The 17,769-nt window shown below is 36.1% G+C and overlaps 1 protein-coding gene across 4 annotated transcripts; it reads right to left on the reverse strand.

Moving 5' to 3' along the window:
- Positions 1–334: 334 nt before the first annotated feature.
- LOC141605106 (alanine--tRNA ligase-like) lies at positions 335–17,010 on the reverse strand. Of its 4 annotated transcripts, XM_074423746.1 has the most exons (25): positions 16,708–16,898; positions 14,331–14,360; positions 14,066–14,221; positions 12,734–12,972; positions 12,397–12,537; positions 11,964–12,110; positions 11,387–11,539; positions 10,086–10,215; positions 8,144–8,240; positions 7,898–8,018; positions 7,147–7,206; positions 6,679–6,729; positions 6,492–6,587; positions 6,182–6,283; positions 5,347–5,469; positions 4,278–4,421; positions 4,095–4,166; positions 3,923–3,998; positions 3,703–3,845; positions 3,519–3,627; positions 3,042–3,229; positions 2,027–2,116; positions 1,723–1,905; positions 1,121–1,300; positions 335–780 (listed from the first exon to the last, which is right to left on the reverse strand). In XM_074423746.1, the coding sequence occupies exons 3-25, from the start codon at positions 14,211–14,213 to the stop codon at positions 709–711; spliced, it is 2,865 nt and encodes a 954-aa protein (XP_074279847.1). In that variant the 5' UTR covers positions 14,214–14,221; positions 14,331–14,360; positions 16,708–16,898; the 3' UTR covers positions 335–708. The 4 variants fall into 4 exon arrangements, with proteins under 4 accessions (XP_074279847.1, XP_074279845.1, XP_074279846.1 ...); XM_074423744.1 differs by having other exon boundaries at positions 14,066–14,360; positions 16,708–17,010; XM_074423745.1 differs by having other exon boundaries at positions 14,066–14,360; positions 16,704–16,931.
- Positions 17,011–17,769: the final 759 nt, after the last annotated feature.

Below are 17,769 nucleotides of genomic sequence, written 5' to 3' on the forward strand. Positions count from 1 at the left end.
TTTCTATTCAGAATAGAAATTGAGAGGAGGATAATAATATTTGATACACTGTTTTCCTTGCTCAAAATAGAAGAGGGATATATCTCATTTAGAAACGTTTAATAAGGTGAAGGCATCATTAAAATTATAATGGAATAAGAATCAAGTTATAACTTGTACAATAGGAGCGCATTAAATCTAATTTTTGTCTACTCTTGCCCAATCACGTGCTATAAGACGGTCGTAATAGTTAAGTTACCTGCGAGGTTACATTGAGCCAACAAACACCATTTGTCTTTGCTGCCTTCAACATTATAGGACATAACCCGACGACATGACACCAGAGACCAGAAGGTTGGGGTCAAAAGTAACTACCTCATTCTGTTGATTCATAAAGAGGTGGTTTTTAAACAAGAATATGTGTCCAGAACTGTAATACGTATTTCGTATCATCTATAAGAATACGAGTAATATCTTAATCTAAAATAAGCAACACACCATTACACAGCCTTGCAGCAACAAACGTTACTAAGGGCGACGGTACAACAAGCTTTGTGATCAACGCGTGTTACTGAAGGGTAAAAGATACCACAAACATGCTTGTAGCGACACAGTTCCAATCTTCAATGAGCTCACAAATCTGTAGTACAAGAATGGGAGACCACCTGGGATTATAGTGAAGAAATCAACACGCCAGTTTAGATCAGCCAGGTCTTTGTAGATAAGTCATCAAGTCAACTTCAAAGAGGCAAAGTCTGAAGCCAGTTTCACGGCCTCCTCAACATTTGATGCATCGGTACCCTAAACATCACGAATCATTTACAAGAATTATTACGAACATGCCCATGAAGAAGAAAAGGTTTCCTAATATCGGATGTCAGAGAAAAAAAAATAATTAAAATAGCCAGGAAGGTCAATTTCATTTGAGCTAAGTGGAAAAAGAGAAATAGCCAACAAAGCCAGCCAGAATACGTTATTGGAGACTTATTTCCGACTACAAAAATCTTCAAGTGAAAATGCTTTCAAATGACTATACCTCTAAATCAAACAGAACCTACATCAAGGCAGTTTTCCGCAATAAATGAGAGTCAATTTATGCAAAACGGATATGATGCCAGAGAACAATGAAAATAGTTCTAACCTGACCCTGAGCGAGACCGCCTTTTCCTTTGCCGCACCTTCCCTTTAATGGACCCAAAGCAGTTGTTAACCACTCCGACACTTCTAAACCTTTCCATGTGTTTCCTTTGTCGGGCACTCCAGCATAAACGACAGCCTTGTTAGCAGTTTCATCCACACTGACAACCATGATCGATATCCCCTGATAACCCCACCCAAACAATAGTTAGTAAAAGTTGAATGCCAACTACATATGAAAAAAAAAAAATCAGTTTTGGTGCCACGAAGTTTGAGCTAGCAAAGTCCACTTGGTACCAGTGATTTGGATGATTCTACATTGGTGGTATAAGGCTTGTGTTGTTTCTTAATTTGGTAACTAAGATACATATTTCATCCCAGTCACAAATGTTTTTGATCACCAAAAAGTAGTTTTTGGGTAAATTTATGAAAAGTTAGCTGATTTTCATAAACTTTGACTATGTTTTATAAACTTTGACTATGTTTTATACCCTCAGTCACGAAAGTGAAATTTTTCCTTGAAGATGGGAGTGGACAACAAAGTTAAACCATCCTAAACAATATTCCAATTAATGCAGCAAACTAGAAACAGGAACTTCTGACAACCTTTTGCTGTATCACTTTTTGGACGGCTTCCCTAACGGCAGCAGCATCTAAACCAACATCCACGCGACAAATGCAGAAACTCTTCCCCTCTGAAATAGAGGTTTCTGCCTTCTCACTTGCAAGCTTTACTGCTTTTTGGAGATTCTCTTCAGCCAATTTTTTCTGCGCCTTCCTCACTTGATCCTAATGGCATATCGAAAATACGAAAATGAACAACATAAACCATGTAAACAAGGCCGAGTTTAAAAACTTAATACTAGCTGGAAGCCTGGAATAGAACGTCCGATAAAATAAATTATATTACCTGAAGCATAGAAATCTTTAAGCGGATATCATTTTTCTTGGCTGCTGGAATGGGGGCTGCATCCACACGGCTTCTAAGAGAAGCGACTTTCTGCACAAAATAAGAGAGTTTTCAATCAGAGGCCATAGTGCCATACACAATACACAACTACATAAGTCACTTGTTTGACGTACAAAATTGGAAAGAAATATCACTTGCACTTAAGGCCTAAGGATAATATTGACACTTATTTGTAGGAGCCTGCTAACAAGTCTTCTCCTAAATGATTTAAGTGACACGAGAATGTTGTGTTGAGATGATACTCAAATTGGATCCTTAAAACGAAGAAAAAAAAAGGAAATTATAGAATTGATAAATCTTCATGAAAAACGCAACAGAGGCCAATGAAATTACATTTGATGATGTTAAAGTTATTGTAACATATTGATTAGAAAAAAAAAATGTTTGCTGTGAGTGGATTACCTAATCCGTAGTACACCTTCATACAAATACATAATACTCATAAGAGTACATGAAACAGACACCATTACACAAATACATGACACATTCAAATCAGTTTGCGTGCTGAAAGATGGAGCACAAATGACAATGTGTTCTTCCGTGTCAAATTAACCATATTTGCAGCCAAAGATCCAGATCCAACAACAACATCAGAGCCTTAATCCCAAAGATCCAGATCCAACAAGGTAGAAAAATGCAGATAGTGGGACAGTCGCATACAAGGACAATTTCTAAAGCACACTGTAAGTCTGTAACTGTACACCCGTGGAAAACAATCATATAATTTGTAAGCTAAATATGGGGGTACCATTTCCTTAAATAAGGCAGAAGATTTGGAAGTAACAAGTTATATATTAGTAGTTAGGAAGTATGATGGCAGTAAGCAAGATGCACCTAGGAACTTTTCGAATATAAGAAATTCTGTATAAGGCGACTTCTAGTCTTCAACAGACCCCTATTTAACCCACCCCCAAAAACGGAATTTGAAACCGATAAAGGGGGTTAAAAATGTTACCTTCTCCAACAGACTCCCTTCTATGCTTGATGCATCAATCACTTCCTGCTCCAGGGCGCGTGACAGTTCCTCTGCCTCTAAAGCAAAATCAGCTGTAACAGCAGTCACCCGACGAATTCCTTTGGCAATTCCTTCCTCAGATAAAAGAGCAAATGACTTTGCTTCTCTAGTATTGGATATGTGGGTTCCTATGTGGATGACAACAAATTTATTCAGAGTAGCAACACCAAAATCAATATTAACAAAAAAAAAAACATTGCAACTTTTAAGCCAGTTTTTTACACTAAAATATTGTAAGACCGCATGCTCACCAACACACACACACACACACCTATAACAAAAACCTTTTTAGTAATTACAAATTTTGGGTGAAAAAGCATGCGGTTTTACATTAACACTTGTGTAAATTTGTCTTACATTAGTTACATAAGTATGTGTGATATATCAAAAGTTGAAAATTCTGAGAACTAATAAAACCTCCACAAAATTCAGCAGAGTAGGATGCCCACTCCTCATTTTCTGGATTTGCCAATAGATCTTCTACCTTTTTCCCAATCGACACTATTCTAACGGGGTCAGGGTATATCTGCAATAAATAGCCAAAATGTTCATTCACCTAGTATGAAAAATGTAGAGCGAGTAACCTTACACACAAGCTTACCTCCCCAAAGACGGCCCTAAGACCATTAACACGCTTGGCATCAGTGAGAGTTGCCTCTTTCGAATATACATCTAACTCGGCTTTGATTTGATCATTCACGATATTCTCAATCTTTCTCAATTCTTCACTTTGAACAGGCTTACCTGTTAACAGATGTAAGTTCAACAGTCTTTCAAATCAGCAGATCTATTACTAACCGAAACCATTTGAAAATTCATACCATGAGAAAAGTCAAATCTTAATTTTTCAGGAAGCACAATTGAGCCCTTCTGGTCTACATGAGTCCCAAGAACTTCCTGCAGAAAACAAATGTAATGTATTCAGAGAAAATTCACAGCTATATATGGAAGCAAGGAAAAGAGAGTTGTCGTCTAAGCAAGAATGTCACTAACACGAAGCGCAAAATTTAGCATGTGAGTACAAGTATGGTTTGGAGCAATAAGTTGACGTCTGTTATAGTCCACCTGCACGGCAATAAATTTAAACCAGTGAGTAGAAGAAACCAGATACTACATATGAAGGATCTGTATTCACTGTCTATCAAACGCCAAACAATGAATACATAAAAATCATACCTTACATGTGACTTTGTCACTGACTGCAAATTTACCACTTTCACTTGTAAAGAAACCAATGTGAAGAACAAAACCACCAAAAACTTGAACATTACAAACTTGAAAAGTTCCAGATGGAGCTTCAAGCGATCCAGTATCAAAGATCTGTAACGAGAGGACCAAATTAAGCCTTCAAGCAGATGTATAATGTCTTATATGTATGGTACATGGTACTTTGTATTGTATCTTGGCCATAACACAAATATCTTTGCCACAACACCAATCATGAAATGACTGAAAATGGAGAGTGTAATGTCCCACAATTTTGAGTACCAAACTACCAATATGCAGCAGCCATGTCTTGGCAGCTGGCACTTGCTGCTATAATTCTATAAAAAAAATTGAGCATGCTATTGTCTAGACAAACTTCAAATCTTACATCCCCAAACTAAATTAATCAATGTGTTAGTTAAGATACCTATCTATGACAAGCAACCTTAAGTTTCTACGTATTTATTATGCTGCGTTTAAGGGCATAACGTTCTATGCATATGTATCACTGCCCTACATTTAAGTAGTCTCTTTTTTCTAGGTTCCTGCATCAGTAAGCAGGCGGGAGAGAAGAGCACCCTCACTACACAATGAGTCCAAAGCTTACCTCCCCAAAGACAGCCCTACGCCCATAAGTCCAACTACTGCTCTCCAACTTTCTGATTTTAAACACTGACCCAGAACAATGTTACAAAGACCTAGTACCATAATGCTTTAACCCTATGTTACTCCGACACTTCACTTAACTGCCGTGTCGCGTGTTAGACACGTGTCGGTGTCCGACACGACACAACACTTCGACACTTCAATTTAGACCACAAAACAGGAAAATTCACCCCAAATAGCCGTGTCCCACACGCTGACACGTGTCTCTGAGTAACACAGCTTTAACCAACACATGAACAAGAATCAGGAAAAAGAAGGTTCATCGGGTTATAAACAAACAAGCTTATAAACAAACAAGCTAAGGCAAATAAAGCCTATCAGATAACATAACAACAGAGCACTCAAAAGCTTTTAGCAAAAAATGGCAATATACCTGACCACCTTGCTCTGCATAGAAGCTTGTAGACTCAAGAACAATGCCAACTTCTTTGCCAGCTTCAGCACTCTCCAAGAACTCTGATCCAGTGTATATACCTCTTATGGTAGTTTGATGATCCTAAAAAACATGATCATGTGGCATGACAGAGAATTAAACTAGGAGCACCTTTAAAAAATGAGAAGCACAGGACACTCAGTTTCAGACTTCTATCTAAACAGCCCAAGATGAATTCTGAAATAACATGGTCCTTTTCATGTGAGTAAAACTGCTATCACGAGCATGAATACTAAGTTGATTTGGAGTCGGTTAACATTAATCATCATTTGAAACTGTCAACACGTTAAATAGGAAAAGTATACGAAAAAAAAAAAGGAAAATAAGATAAATATACTCAACATATAAAAAAAGCTACAAAGTCATAACAACATAGAAAATATTTCGTTTTTAAAGAAATAAGTTGACAAGAAGGGAAAAGAAAACAATAATAACTACTTCCTCTGTTCAAGCCATTTCCCTATACTGTTCAAACTATTCCTCAAATATTTTGAAATATGTAGTGGATTGGGTTAAGTTAATGGATAAGTAACAAAATGAAATATTAAGCATAAAGGAATAATATATTGGAACAAGAAAAAAAATCAGAATTTTGGGGGTGATAATAGAAAGTGAGTATAAAATGCAAGCCCTTCACCTCAAAAAGTAACTCCTCTATCATTACAACCTACATATGACCTTTACAGCTCAAAAAGAGATGGTCTAACCATGGAAATTTGGTGAGGTTATTGCATAAAGGGCTTCAAGCTGAATAATAGAAAGTGACCGAACTAACCTGGAACCAAACATACTTGCTTGAGTCATCAGTAGAAGGAACTCCGTTCTTGTGCAGCGATGCCGTGGCATTAGCATCCATCACAATTGCACCACCAGCTTGCTGGAGAAAATTATAATTAAATTACTAGGAAAAACTTTGGACTCAGTCATTAGGAATTTATTATATTTCATTTTCTTCAAAAAAAATGTATTACACTTACTTTGACCAAACCTTACCCGGCTCTCAATATTAAATTATATAGGGTGGGCAGAAATAAATTTCAAAAACTGAAGAACAAGAAATCCAATCCAAGGCTATAACCACACACCTTATTTTGAGCACTCCTTGATCTTTCCCTAGCTTCTTCCATGGCTTCATCAAAACCCTTCGCGTCGACCGCCAAATTTCTTTCTTCTGCCATTAACTGAAAAGTAATCACAGCAAAAACAAAGGTTGATGGGTGGTAGATGTACTTCAAAAAGGTATTATTAAATTATTAAAATCCCATCAATTACCTGGGTTAAATCTAGAGGGAAGCCATAAGTGTCCCACAGTACAAAAGCATCCTGCAATAAACGACTCAAGAAATCAAAGAAAATCTTATAATTACTCAACTCTGATAAAGGGTATTTCTTGTCCATATTTTCCATATGCCAGCAAGGCACAACAAATGCAAGGAAACAAATTTGAAGTATGGGGGAGATAGCATGGGAGAAAGGACTAAATAACACTAAGTTATCATCATAACTGAGATCACGTCATCCGCTTTCTAAAAAGTAACATGGTGTCGGCTTGAATCCCAAACACAATCTCTCTATGTCCCTAAATATAAGAACTTGCTAAACCTGCGGGTCAAATCTCTATGAACCTTTGTATCACACCATAGCATTAGCATAATTCTTAAATAACACTCAGGATATCAAAAACAGTGACGCTTCCTCTAAATGGAAGACAAAACCAAGACGATATGGAAACAGATGTACCTGGCCACTCAATGTCTTTCCTTCAACCTCCTGAGCAGCCTTTTTGAATTTCTCGATTCCCTAGGAACAGATTAACTTCGTCATTAATTTACTTCATATTCATCAGATAGCTTGGTAGTTTAAAGCCAAATTTCATCCGGCGAAATTTACAAAATGAAGACCATCCAAAGGTAAGTACCAAAGTCTCTCTAGTATACTTAACGAGGAATAAGTGCAGTAAACACATGCATTGAAAATAAGTAAGTCATTTGAAAAAGATTTCAATAACAGTTGTAATCTGAAAAAATGACATTACAAAAACATGATACTCCTTTTTAGCAAATCATAGATTCCTCTGTTTTCTTGTTCACCAATATGCACATTAGAAGAAAAACTAACACAGAGGGAAAAGAAACTAACTACTCCTTTAAAAGCTTGTTCAGAAAAGACGTAACTAGAAAAACTACGTAAATAATCTCCACTAGAAAGTTCCACAATGATCAAAGAGGTTATATTCATCAGATTCGAAAATGACTTACTTCTTTTACCAAAGGAGCCAAATATTCATTACCATTTGCGTTTGGAACTTGGTTATTGATGCAATAAAGCAAAATAGCCAAGTTCTGTGCACTACTTATTGTGTGTTGTAGCTGTCGGTTGAAACGAATTTCACTATGGGTTTTCCACAAACAATATACGTGTTTATATAATATAGGTAAAGCTAATACATCTTGTTCTCCCCCTTCTCCCATTTCAAGCGCATGGTCCTTACCTTAAGCAAAGTTTTCCCGAAGCTGGCCTCCTCAGCTGCAATGACATCTTTGATATGTTTCTCGCGTTGTTTTAACTCAGGAAAGACATCACCCATCAAGTTCACCAAAGTGGGTACTAACCTGAGGCAAATCACAAATTCAAATTAGACATGCCAGTAAATACAGTATCGAACAGTACCTACAGCAGACTTGGACAAGAAAATTTGTTGGACCGACAATTACACCAAAGATAACCAACCACCTACCCGTTGAAAAAGCCTTCCTGCCCTTTTAGGACTTCACTCCCGTAACGAACAGCTCGACGAAGTATGCGCCTTAGGACATATTCACGACCTTCATTACCTACATAAGTGAAAATTATAGCGTTAAGGATGGCAGTTACCAAAACTCTGTTCCCCTCGATAACAATGGCAGGTTTCATTTACCAAATAAAAAGCTGTAACAAACTGCATCATTGATTTAGAAACAAAAAAAGGCTAGGCATTAAAACATCACAACTCTTATATCTTCATTGTCATACAACTATACTTATTGCACAAATACAGACATTAGAGAAGGAGAAACAGAAAAAATAAGTCAAGATTTAGCTAATCACTTCTAGAACTATCACCGCTTAATGAAAAAATTATATAAAAGACATCCTTAGTCTCCAAGAAAATCCCTGTAGCCAGTCACCATAACATTTTCATAAATATCTTACAAATAGAAACTTTAGGGCCAATGAGCAAGTAGACCAAGTTGAGGAAAAATCATCAATTACAAACACACGATACAGAGTCTTGGTTTCACATATACCAGTTTCACAGCTTGACCTTATAATTAGTAAGGTCATTCAGACTTTCTTTAAAATTTGAGGGAAAACATGGTAATAAATCTTGGTCGGAATGTGTTCAAGAAACACTTGATACCATTGGAAAACAGATACTTTCACTTACATGTGACCATTCTATTAAAAGAGACTGAGATTGGTCCCTTTTCCTAGCGCATCAAATTTCAAAAGCTAAGAATTTTTCAGGTCAGTCGGAAAACATTTCGATCCTTGCACAAGTCTAACACAAAGTTTTAACTTAGTATCATGCACAGTTACTCAGTTCGAGATTCGTGGGCCCAATCCCCAAACCAGTTCGACCGTGCCCAGTTCGTCAGAATTCGCGGACCAGTTCGCTGTTACTCTCAAACTGTTTTTATGATGGAGGAAGGGCTTAATACGATCTCAAGCCCTGGCTTCAAACCAATATCAATAACTATTTGACGAACGTGTAGCTATTGGCTGTGAAAACTTCATATACCTTCAAATCAATTATTTTAGCAAAACGAAAGTTATATTCCCTCAACTATTTTCGGTAGAAAATGAGGAAAACCATAAATTGGTTCCACATAAAAGTTAATTCTTTTGCACCTATCTATTTAAACTGAAATTGGTTCATTATTTGACGAACGTGTAGCTATTGGCTGTGAAAACTTCCAATGCCTTCAAAGCAATTATTTTAGCAAAACGAAAGTTATATTCCCTCAACTATTTTCGGTAGAAAATGAGGAAAACCATAAATTGGTTCCACATAAAAGTTAATTCTTATGCACCTATCGATTTAAACTGAAATTGGTTCATTATTTCAGTAAGCCATTCGAACCCAGTTCATTGTACTCCTTCCAATCCAATCCAATGGTAACATTTACTTTTTGAAGGTCAACTTTTGAAAACTTTGACCATAAATATAATGAAAAGTATTAAACTTTGAATATTGAAACTAACATATTTAGATCTTTTACGAAAAAGTCTTTCAGAAAGTAAATTTTTTCGTAAAAAAAAGTCGTGAAAAAAATCCGGTCAAAGTGTCGCCTCGAAGACCACCCAAAAGTAAATGTTACCATTGGATTGGATTGGAGGGAGTATGAAGCTTTCTATGAACTCGAACCCGTTCCTCGAACCGAACGGAATCCTGAACCATGTAACACTATCATCGATCAGTTTATATTTGGGTGTTGTAATTAGATTAGCCTGTATCAGCCAGTAGACATTACTCTTGACATCTTGTATGCATTATGCAATGTTTACAACAACCAGATATAGATGCTCCTTGCCTCCACGTGGTTACTCATAATAGGATTACTAAGCTATCACTGTGGGTTGCACTGAAACAACAGCAGCAGCACCTACTAAGCTGACAACATGCATTAAGATTGTACCTGGACAAGAACCATCAGCAATTGCAAAAGAAAGTGTCCTTATGTGATCAGCAACTACCCTATAAGCCATATCAATGTTGTCTACATCATCGGGACCAACTTTTCCTGAATATGGGCGAGCACCTGTTGCCTGCATGTCAAATAAGAGACGGACAACAATAATCAATTAAATCATAAATCTATACCACATATAAAAAAGCCCCGATCAAAGGAAGGGTCACAATATCAACACAGAATTCACTTTTCCCAATAAAGATGGCATTCCAAATCAAAGTAGCCTCTGGGAAAACCACAAATGCTACAAGATAGTAACAGAGAGGCGTTTAACACACACACAATAAGAGAGACATGTAAAATCTCAAACCTTGGCTTCAAAGTTCAAACCAATATCGATATCAATATCACAATTCCCAACCCTAATACAACAACAACAACATCAGAGCCTTAATCCCAAAATGATTTGGGGTCGGCTGACATGAATCATCATTTAGAACCATCCATAGGTGAACGTACACCTCAAAAAGCGAATAGAAAAGGGAAAAAGAAAAATAAAAGGGGGAGCGAAAATGTAATGGAAAGTCAAGGTAAACTTACAGGTTTTAAAATCGAATTTCAGATTTCTTTTATAAAAACTTAAAATTTAAAACGGGAGAAAAGATTAAAACGATTTTGAAAACCGAAATAGAGTTAAGGATCCGGAATGCTTTAAAAGTAAACCAAGTAAAATATATAAGAAAGTGGTCGGTAAAAAAATGTACTAAAGGAGAGAAGAACAAATAATTTAATTTTTTTAAATTAAATAAAAACACTAAATATGTCAAAAAAATATCAATTAAGCCAATGGGAAGAAAATACTCAGCCAGTATCAGGTTCAAGCTTTCAAAGCGCAATATTAAGCAATTACTTGCAGGTATCCAACTAAATGTCACTGTTAGTTATGTGGTTCTTTTCTGCGAAGTGCTGCCATGATGTTCTCATAGTATCATTCTGAAAATATACATACATACTAGCAAAATTAATTTTATTTGCCACAAAGGTTATAAATTAATCATGGGATATTTAAGTGAGTTAAACGAACATAAATTGGTACACTTGAAATATGTAACGCAGTTTTATCCTTGACTAGCAAAGCAAAGAACTACCACAGCCAAAAGTCCCAGGCAGAGGAATCGGGAAAGATATAACACGCCTTGAGGAAATAAATTATCGCAAATTGTCCGACAAAAAGTTATAAACTCATACTTACCGTGAGGATTAATGAGAAACATGATAAAAACAATTCATTCATATTTAATGTTTACCTGTTGGATTGCGTCAAACAAGGGCATAAAAACATCGGTATCATAATTGCTCATCTTCTCTTGAAGAATAGACGTCAATCTTTCGAAACCCATTCCCGTGTCGACATGTTGGGCAGGGAGGGTTTTAAGAGAGCCATCAGATTCCCTGTTGAACTGCATAAGTTAAGTGCATTAGCAAACTATATAAGAGCAACATGTCACCTATCATTAAACACAAAAACTCCTACTTTTTTAGTACTCCTGCCTACCTTTTTAGTTCTTCCCATTTAGTATGAGCACACTTCTTAAGGGAAATTGCTTTAAAAATAAAGTAGTACAACTGGGCTCGTAATTAGGGAGAATCGGAAAAAAATAACCCCACTAGTATCACTGCTACCACTCCAGCCACCACTAGAATTACACCACCGTCAAAAATCACTGACCAACAAAACTAACATTATACTAGAAACCAGTCGACATTGCACGCACTATGATGTTATTTTTTGCAAAAAGCCATTGTAAGAGCGAAGAAACCTTAGGACACATATGAACAACAAATCAGAAATGGAACAACAAAATATAACTGACAAAATAATACCTGGATAAAGACAAGATTCCAAATCTCTATACAGGTGGGGTCATCATTGTTGACCAGTGATGCAGCATCACGATTACCAATCCTATCGAAATGTATCTCGGTACATGGACCACAAGGGCCAGTATCTCCCATCTCCCAAAAGTTGTCCTATTTCAAGTCAACAACAGCCCACAAACAACACATCTATAAATTATGTGCATTAAGCATGTAAAATTAAGCAGAAATACAAGGCCTTCGGAACAAACTTCAAATGCGAACAATTTAACAATCGAAGTGTGGATGCATAAAGGGGTCTCAACTCTCAACTCTCAAGTACCCTTTCTATTACTATACACCAACTGTAAGGGACATTCAATTAATTAGACACTTCTAGATTGTCCATGGTTATTAGTGGAATCGAGTATCGACAGGTTTGAAGCCCCTATTTACGCACCTTGCAACCAAAAGGCAGTACACGTTCGGAAGGAAGGAAGTTAAGCCAGATATCTCTGGCCTCTGTGTCTGGAGCAAGGCCAGCTTTTTCATCACCACCAAAATAAGTAGCATAAATTCGGCTTGACGGTAATTTGTAAACCTGTCAGCAAATGAAGAGCACGGTCAGGTAAAAAGTAAAAACCAGATTAATTTAATGAAGTCCAAACTAAACTTGTATTCCTGCAGCTCAAGGAAACGGGCTTAGACTATTAGAATATTCTACAAAAAATGACCGTCGAAAAACAAACAAATCGACACGTAATCACCAAAGCAGTTAATAGTTTCAATCCATTTACCACAGTCAACAGTTCCCAAGCCCATTCAATGGCCTCTTTCTTAAAGTAATTGCCGAAGGACCAATTGCCAAGCATTTCAAAAAATGTGTGGTGGTAAGTATCTTTCCCCACATCATCAAGATCATTATGCTTCCCACCTGCCCGGATACATTTCTGGGTATTGCAAGCACGCTTCAGTTCACTCAATGGACTGTTCGGATCAACTGTTCCCAGGAAGATTGGCTTGAATTGATTCATCCCTGATCAATTAGAGAAGGAAAAACCAAGACATCAATCAAAAAATGTCCATCAACAAAAGATAAAGAACACATAGCTCTCCATCCAGTATACTTATGTTGTGACTAAACAAAAAGATAATAATCTGAAGGTGCTGATTTTTCCAAGGCAGCATTTAGCACAGTCAACTGTCAAGGCATGACAGGCAACTTTAAAAATAGAAAATATGTTCCTCTACCAAAAGTATATCTCCAATCCGCATTCCCTATTACATTGACTCATGACATAAGTGTCTGTTGTTAATCGTATTCCATAATTTATTAAGGGAGTCTCATTTTCTAGATTCTGTTTGACATGCCAGTGCTTAATACCTAAAGTAGTTAATAAAAAGAATTTAGCCACCGAAGTCATACAAAATTTATTAAACACAACCATTCTGATTAGCTTCATAAGCCAGAAATGGGGGGTACTGACTTTCGAAATAGAGGGATGAAATCATGTGATGATGAGGGTAGGACTGGATCCTAGTTTAGCACGTCTCTAGCAGTGTCCAGGAAACAAGAAATGAGAAAACTGGCTTTCAAATAAAAGATGTCGATTGTTTATGGCCGATGAAGTAAGGATTCATGCTTCAATATTCATCCATCAATCTTGTTGTTTTATCAATGTAGGGAAAATGCAAAGTACCACTCTTGTGTAAATCTAGGTTACTCCAATTATTTATATTACCTCCAGTAACTATGTCGACACTCGACGCTAGGATATAGGCACCAGCCGCACCACGGTTGTACACTTCATTTTAAGCTAACTACTAGTGACTAAAAAGTCGAATCAACGCATCCTTATCGAAGACAACTGAGCAAGTCTAAGTTACATAGGTATAATAATACTCCGTACTACTTTTCTGAAAGAAAACAAACAACCTAATACATATGAAATACAATTTCCATCTACATGAAGATGTAAACAAAATTTATCATCAGATTCCTTAAATTTTATCTAAAAAAAGTACATCACATCCGATAAGGAAAATTAAACACTACCCATATCAGAATTTCCACCAATAACTCAAAAATAAGCATTAGATTTCAAAAAAATAACAGAGATTTAACGTACCAGCGTTAGCAAAGAGGAGAGTAGGATCATTGACAGGAACAACAGGACTAGATTTCCAAAATTTGTGCTCTTTTTTTCGGAAAAATTCAAAGTAAGTGTGTCTAACTTTGTTAGCAGGCCAGACAAGAGCTTTGGATTGGTGAGTCATGATTGTTGCTGTAAAAGAAGAAGGCGAGAATCTGGGTTTGTTAATATGAAGAAGATGAGGAAATGGAGAGGACACGGCTGCTGAGAATCGACGACTAATGCTGTTAAACCCTCTTACATAATTAACCTTCATCCATTTGATCGCTTCCTGTTCAATGTAGAATCAATTAAAAAGCAACCTTTTCTGTGAATAAACTTCCTATTTTAAAGCACACTACACAACTGACATCACGTTAACCACTACGGAGTATTAATCAAAAGAACAAATCACCAAATGGTTTGTTAGTCAATTTACCGATCACCTTAGTATTAGTTGAATAAAAAAATGGTTACGAAAAACACATAACACCGGGTAGGAAAAAATGTCTCTCGATAACTTGTTGCAAGACCGTCTCTCCCAAGTTTTTGAGTTATAATATTTACAAAATTATTAGAGTCAATCAATTAATAACCTGTTAAAAGTAACAAATATTAAAATGTATAACCAATTATTTACTAAAATATTTTTCATACTGTGAAACAGCTGCCCATTAAATTAAATTCCAATTCAAGGGAATAACCAAACATGCTTAAATTAGACAGATTTGATATGTTATATGTGACTTTAATTACCATAGTTAATAATTTAATATACAACGGTTACAAAATATTATTAATTTGCTTAATTGATACACAGGCCCGGTTCTGAGGGTCGTCTGGAGGGGCGGCGACCTAGGGCCCATTGTTCAGAGTTTTAAAATAATAATAGTGGTAGGAAAAGGAAAAAAAAAAAAACTAATTTAGTAAAAACAAAGCAATGCTTTTCTAATTTCTCACCCTGACTCTCTACCCTCTTTTTTTTTCTAAAACCCGAATTCCCAACTCTTTTCTTCTTTAATTGGAAATTTAGAATTTAAAAACTCATCTACTAATTCCTAAGCAACGGTTTCTTAATTTCAATGGCCCAAGATATAAGATATATCATATATGATCATTGATTGACTGATTGAGTCAATCATAACCTTAAAGCTTTGATTGAGATGGTCTTCAAATGTGGTAGAGTGAGGTTCTTGATAAAAGTTAACGCCTTAATTAAGAGTTAATCTTCTTCCACTACCACCGCTCTTAATCCACCTTACACAACCCCAAGAAATGCAGCAAACCCACTATTAATGTTTTGCCGCAACTCCTTTGGTCAACCACCGCCAAAATTATTGGCCACCAGCCTCTTGGCCAAATTACCACCAAAATTGCATTATCTCACTACTAAAATTCGACCACCACTCCTTTGGTCACTATTAAAATTCGGCCACAACCCCTCATGGTAGATATTATTTTTAAGCGAAAGCAGCAAACCACTCGCCCAAAACCCGGCATGGCTCATCCCAAAATCCAAAAAGCCTCTTCCGCTACACGAAAGAATTGCATTATACCCACTCCAAATTATGACACTATCCTTCTCTCACTACCAATTTCGGCCACCATATATATAAAAAAAAGTTGTCTACCCTTTGGCCTTTGCCACCACCCTCTTAGTTTCACGACAATCTACCGTGTGTAAGCTACAGATCGATTTTTAATAGAATTGATACCGTATCTTATTTATTAGAGCAACAATCACAGAGCCTATGTGTCGCAATAAGTCAAAAAATACATTTTGTATTTCCTGATTTTCAGTACCCACGTTCTGTATGGGAATTAACACAGCATAATACTTGGTTTCTATCAAGTCTTAATTGTATACTCCGTATATAATAAATCGGTTTCAAGTAGCTATAATTACAACAATTATTTCAAGTAATTAAATTTTATGACTATTGTCTGAATTGTCCATCTACATTGTCCTCTACATTGTTCGATGATTTCCAATATTAAATATACTAAACAATAAATAGTAAATATGTCCAATAACAATATTTACATTTTTAATAACAAAAAAAGAATAATAACAAACCCATAATTAATTGAAAAGCCCAGAAAAGGAGAAGAAAACCCATAAATTTACCAGAAAGTGACAATAATGACAAAAAACTTGACATGAGTAATTATTAAACCCAGAAATTAGAATTGAAAATAAAGTATATAATTTACGACAAATAATCTTCTTATTCTTCTACTGGATTTACCCAGAAAGAATAAGAAGACAATTATCTAGAGTAATTGATGCATTTTTTTGTAATTGGAAAGGTATACGCAAAAATAAAATTCAAACACCACTGATTTCAGTTGCATTAACTAGCACTTGTACATTATCCCTGAAAATCAAATAAGCAAAGCTCAAAGTATAAAGCACTCATTCACTAACTAGCACACTCTTCGACAAATCATCATCAGTAAAATCAGACGAAACATATGAAATTAAGAACAAATTAATATCAATTGAATAGCGAATTAATACAGTACTAATTTAAGGGAAAATTCGCTTGAATAGAAAACTGAATAGCAAATTCGTATGAGATTCAATTCAAATAAGCATATGAAATTAAAAACAATAAAAAGATTAAAATCATACTTACTAAATAATTGATGGATTCGAAATAGGAATAAATAAGAGGGATTTATCGTTCTTGCTGGTCGTCGTCTTCGCCGGTCACTATCGTCGTCGGCTGCCGTATAATCTCAGTTTATAAATAAGAGGTGAGTTTAGGGTTAGAGCCTAGAGGTGGGTTTTGGGTTCAAGGAGAGAATTGGGATTTTGGTAAAGAAACACAGTAAAATAGGAGTCCATATTCGAGTCCATATTTACACCGGGACTCCTGACGTTTACGAAGGGGTGCGATTCGTTCAAGAAATGAAATTTCTACCTCTCTGGTAGACACAAATATTATCCTATAACTGGCTGTATAAGAACTATGTACAACCGCGTCAAAGTTATCGAGCTCTCACACAAAGTTGTTGAGTTATTTTACAAGTTATTGAGCTATTTTACGAAGTTATTGAGCTTAATAATTATTCTGTTAAGCTCAACAACTTTATATCATAACTCGATAACTTTGTTAATAGAGCTCGACAACTTTGTAACAAAGCTCCACAACACTGAATAAGTTGTATATACAACCGGTTGTATAATACATTAACTGTTGTTGAGACCTGAGATTATTTTCTCAAAACATTTACGGTCCTAAATTTATTCATGAAAGTAAAGGAAAAATGAAAGTTAGAGGGGAAATTATTATTAAATGGGGTTAAGAGAAGGAAATGGAGAGGATCATAATCCGGAAAATAAAACTACGTGTGTTACTGTGTTTGTTAGGCTAAGATTTAAAATATTTTTTTTTAAAGTATACGGGTCTAAGGGTCGGGTCCGGGTCCCATAAATCAGACCCGGACCCAAAATACTTATCTAAGACTCATACCCGAGTACCCGACCCATACTCGCACGTGTCACAAAAATTCAGATCCAGACCCGATCCATTAGGGTCCAACCCAAAGCGTCTGAGTCGGGTCCTGTCCCGCTGCCATCCCTAGTCATGAATGTATAAGTGGTGTCGTGGTGAGTTTGGCTTTGTTTGGATGTGTCTATTTATATAATGGTGGAAAGGCTTCTCAATAAGGGTTATTATATATCATCAAGTATA

This window comes from Silene latifolia, chromosome 10 (assembly GCF_048544455.1).
Source record: "Silene latifolia isolate original U9 population chromosome 10, ASM4854445v1, whole genome shotgun sequence".
Taxonomy (NCBI): Eukaryota; Viridiplantae; Streptophyta; class Magnoliopsida; order Caryophyllales; family Caryophyllaceae; genus Silene; species Silene latifolia.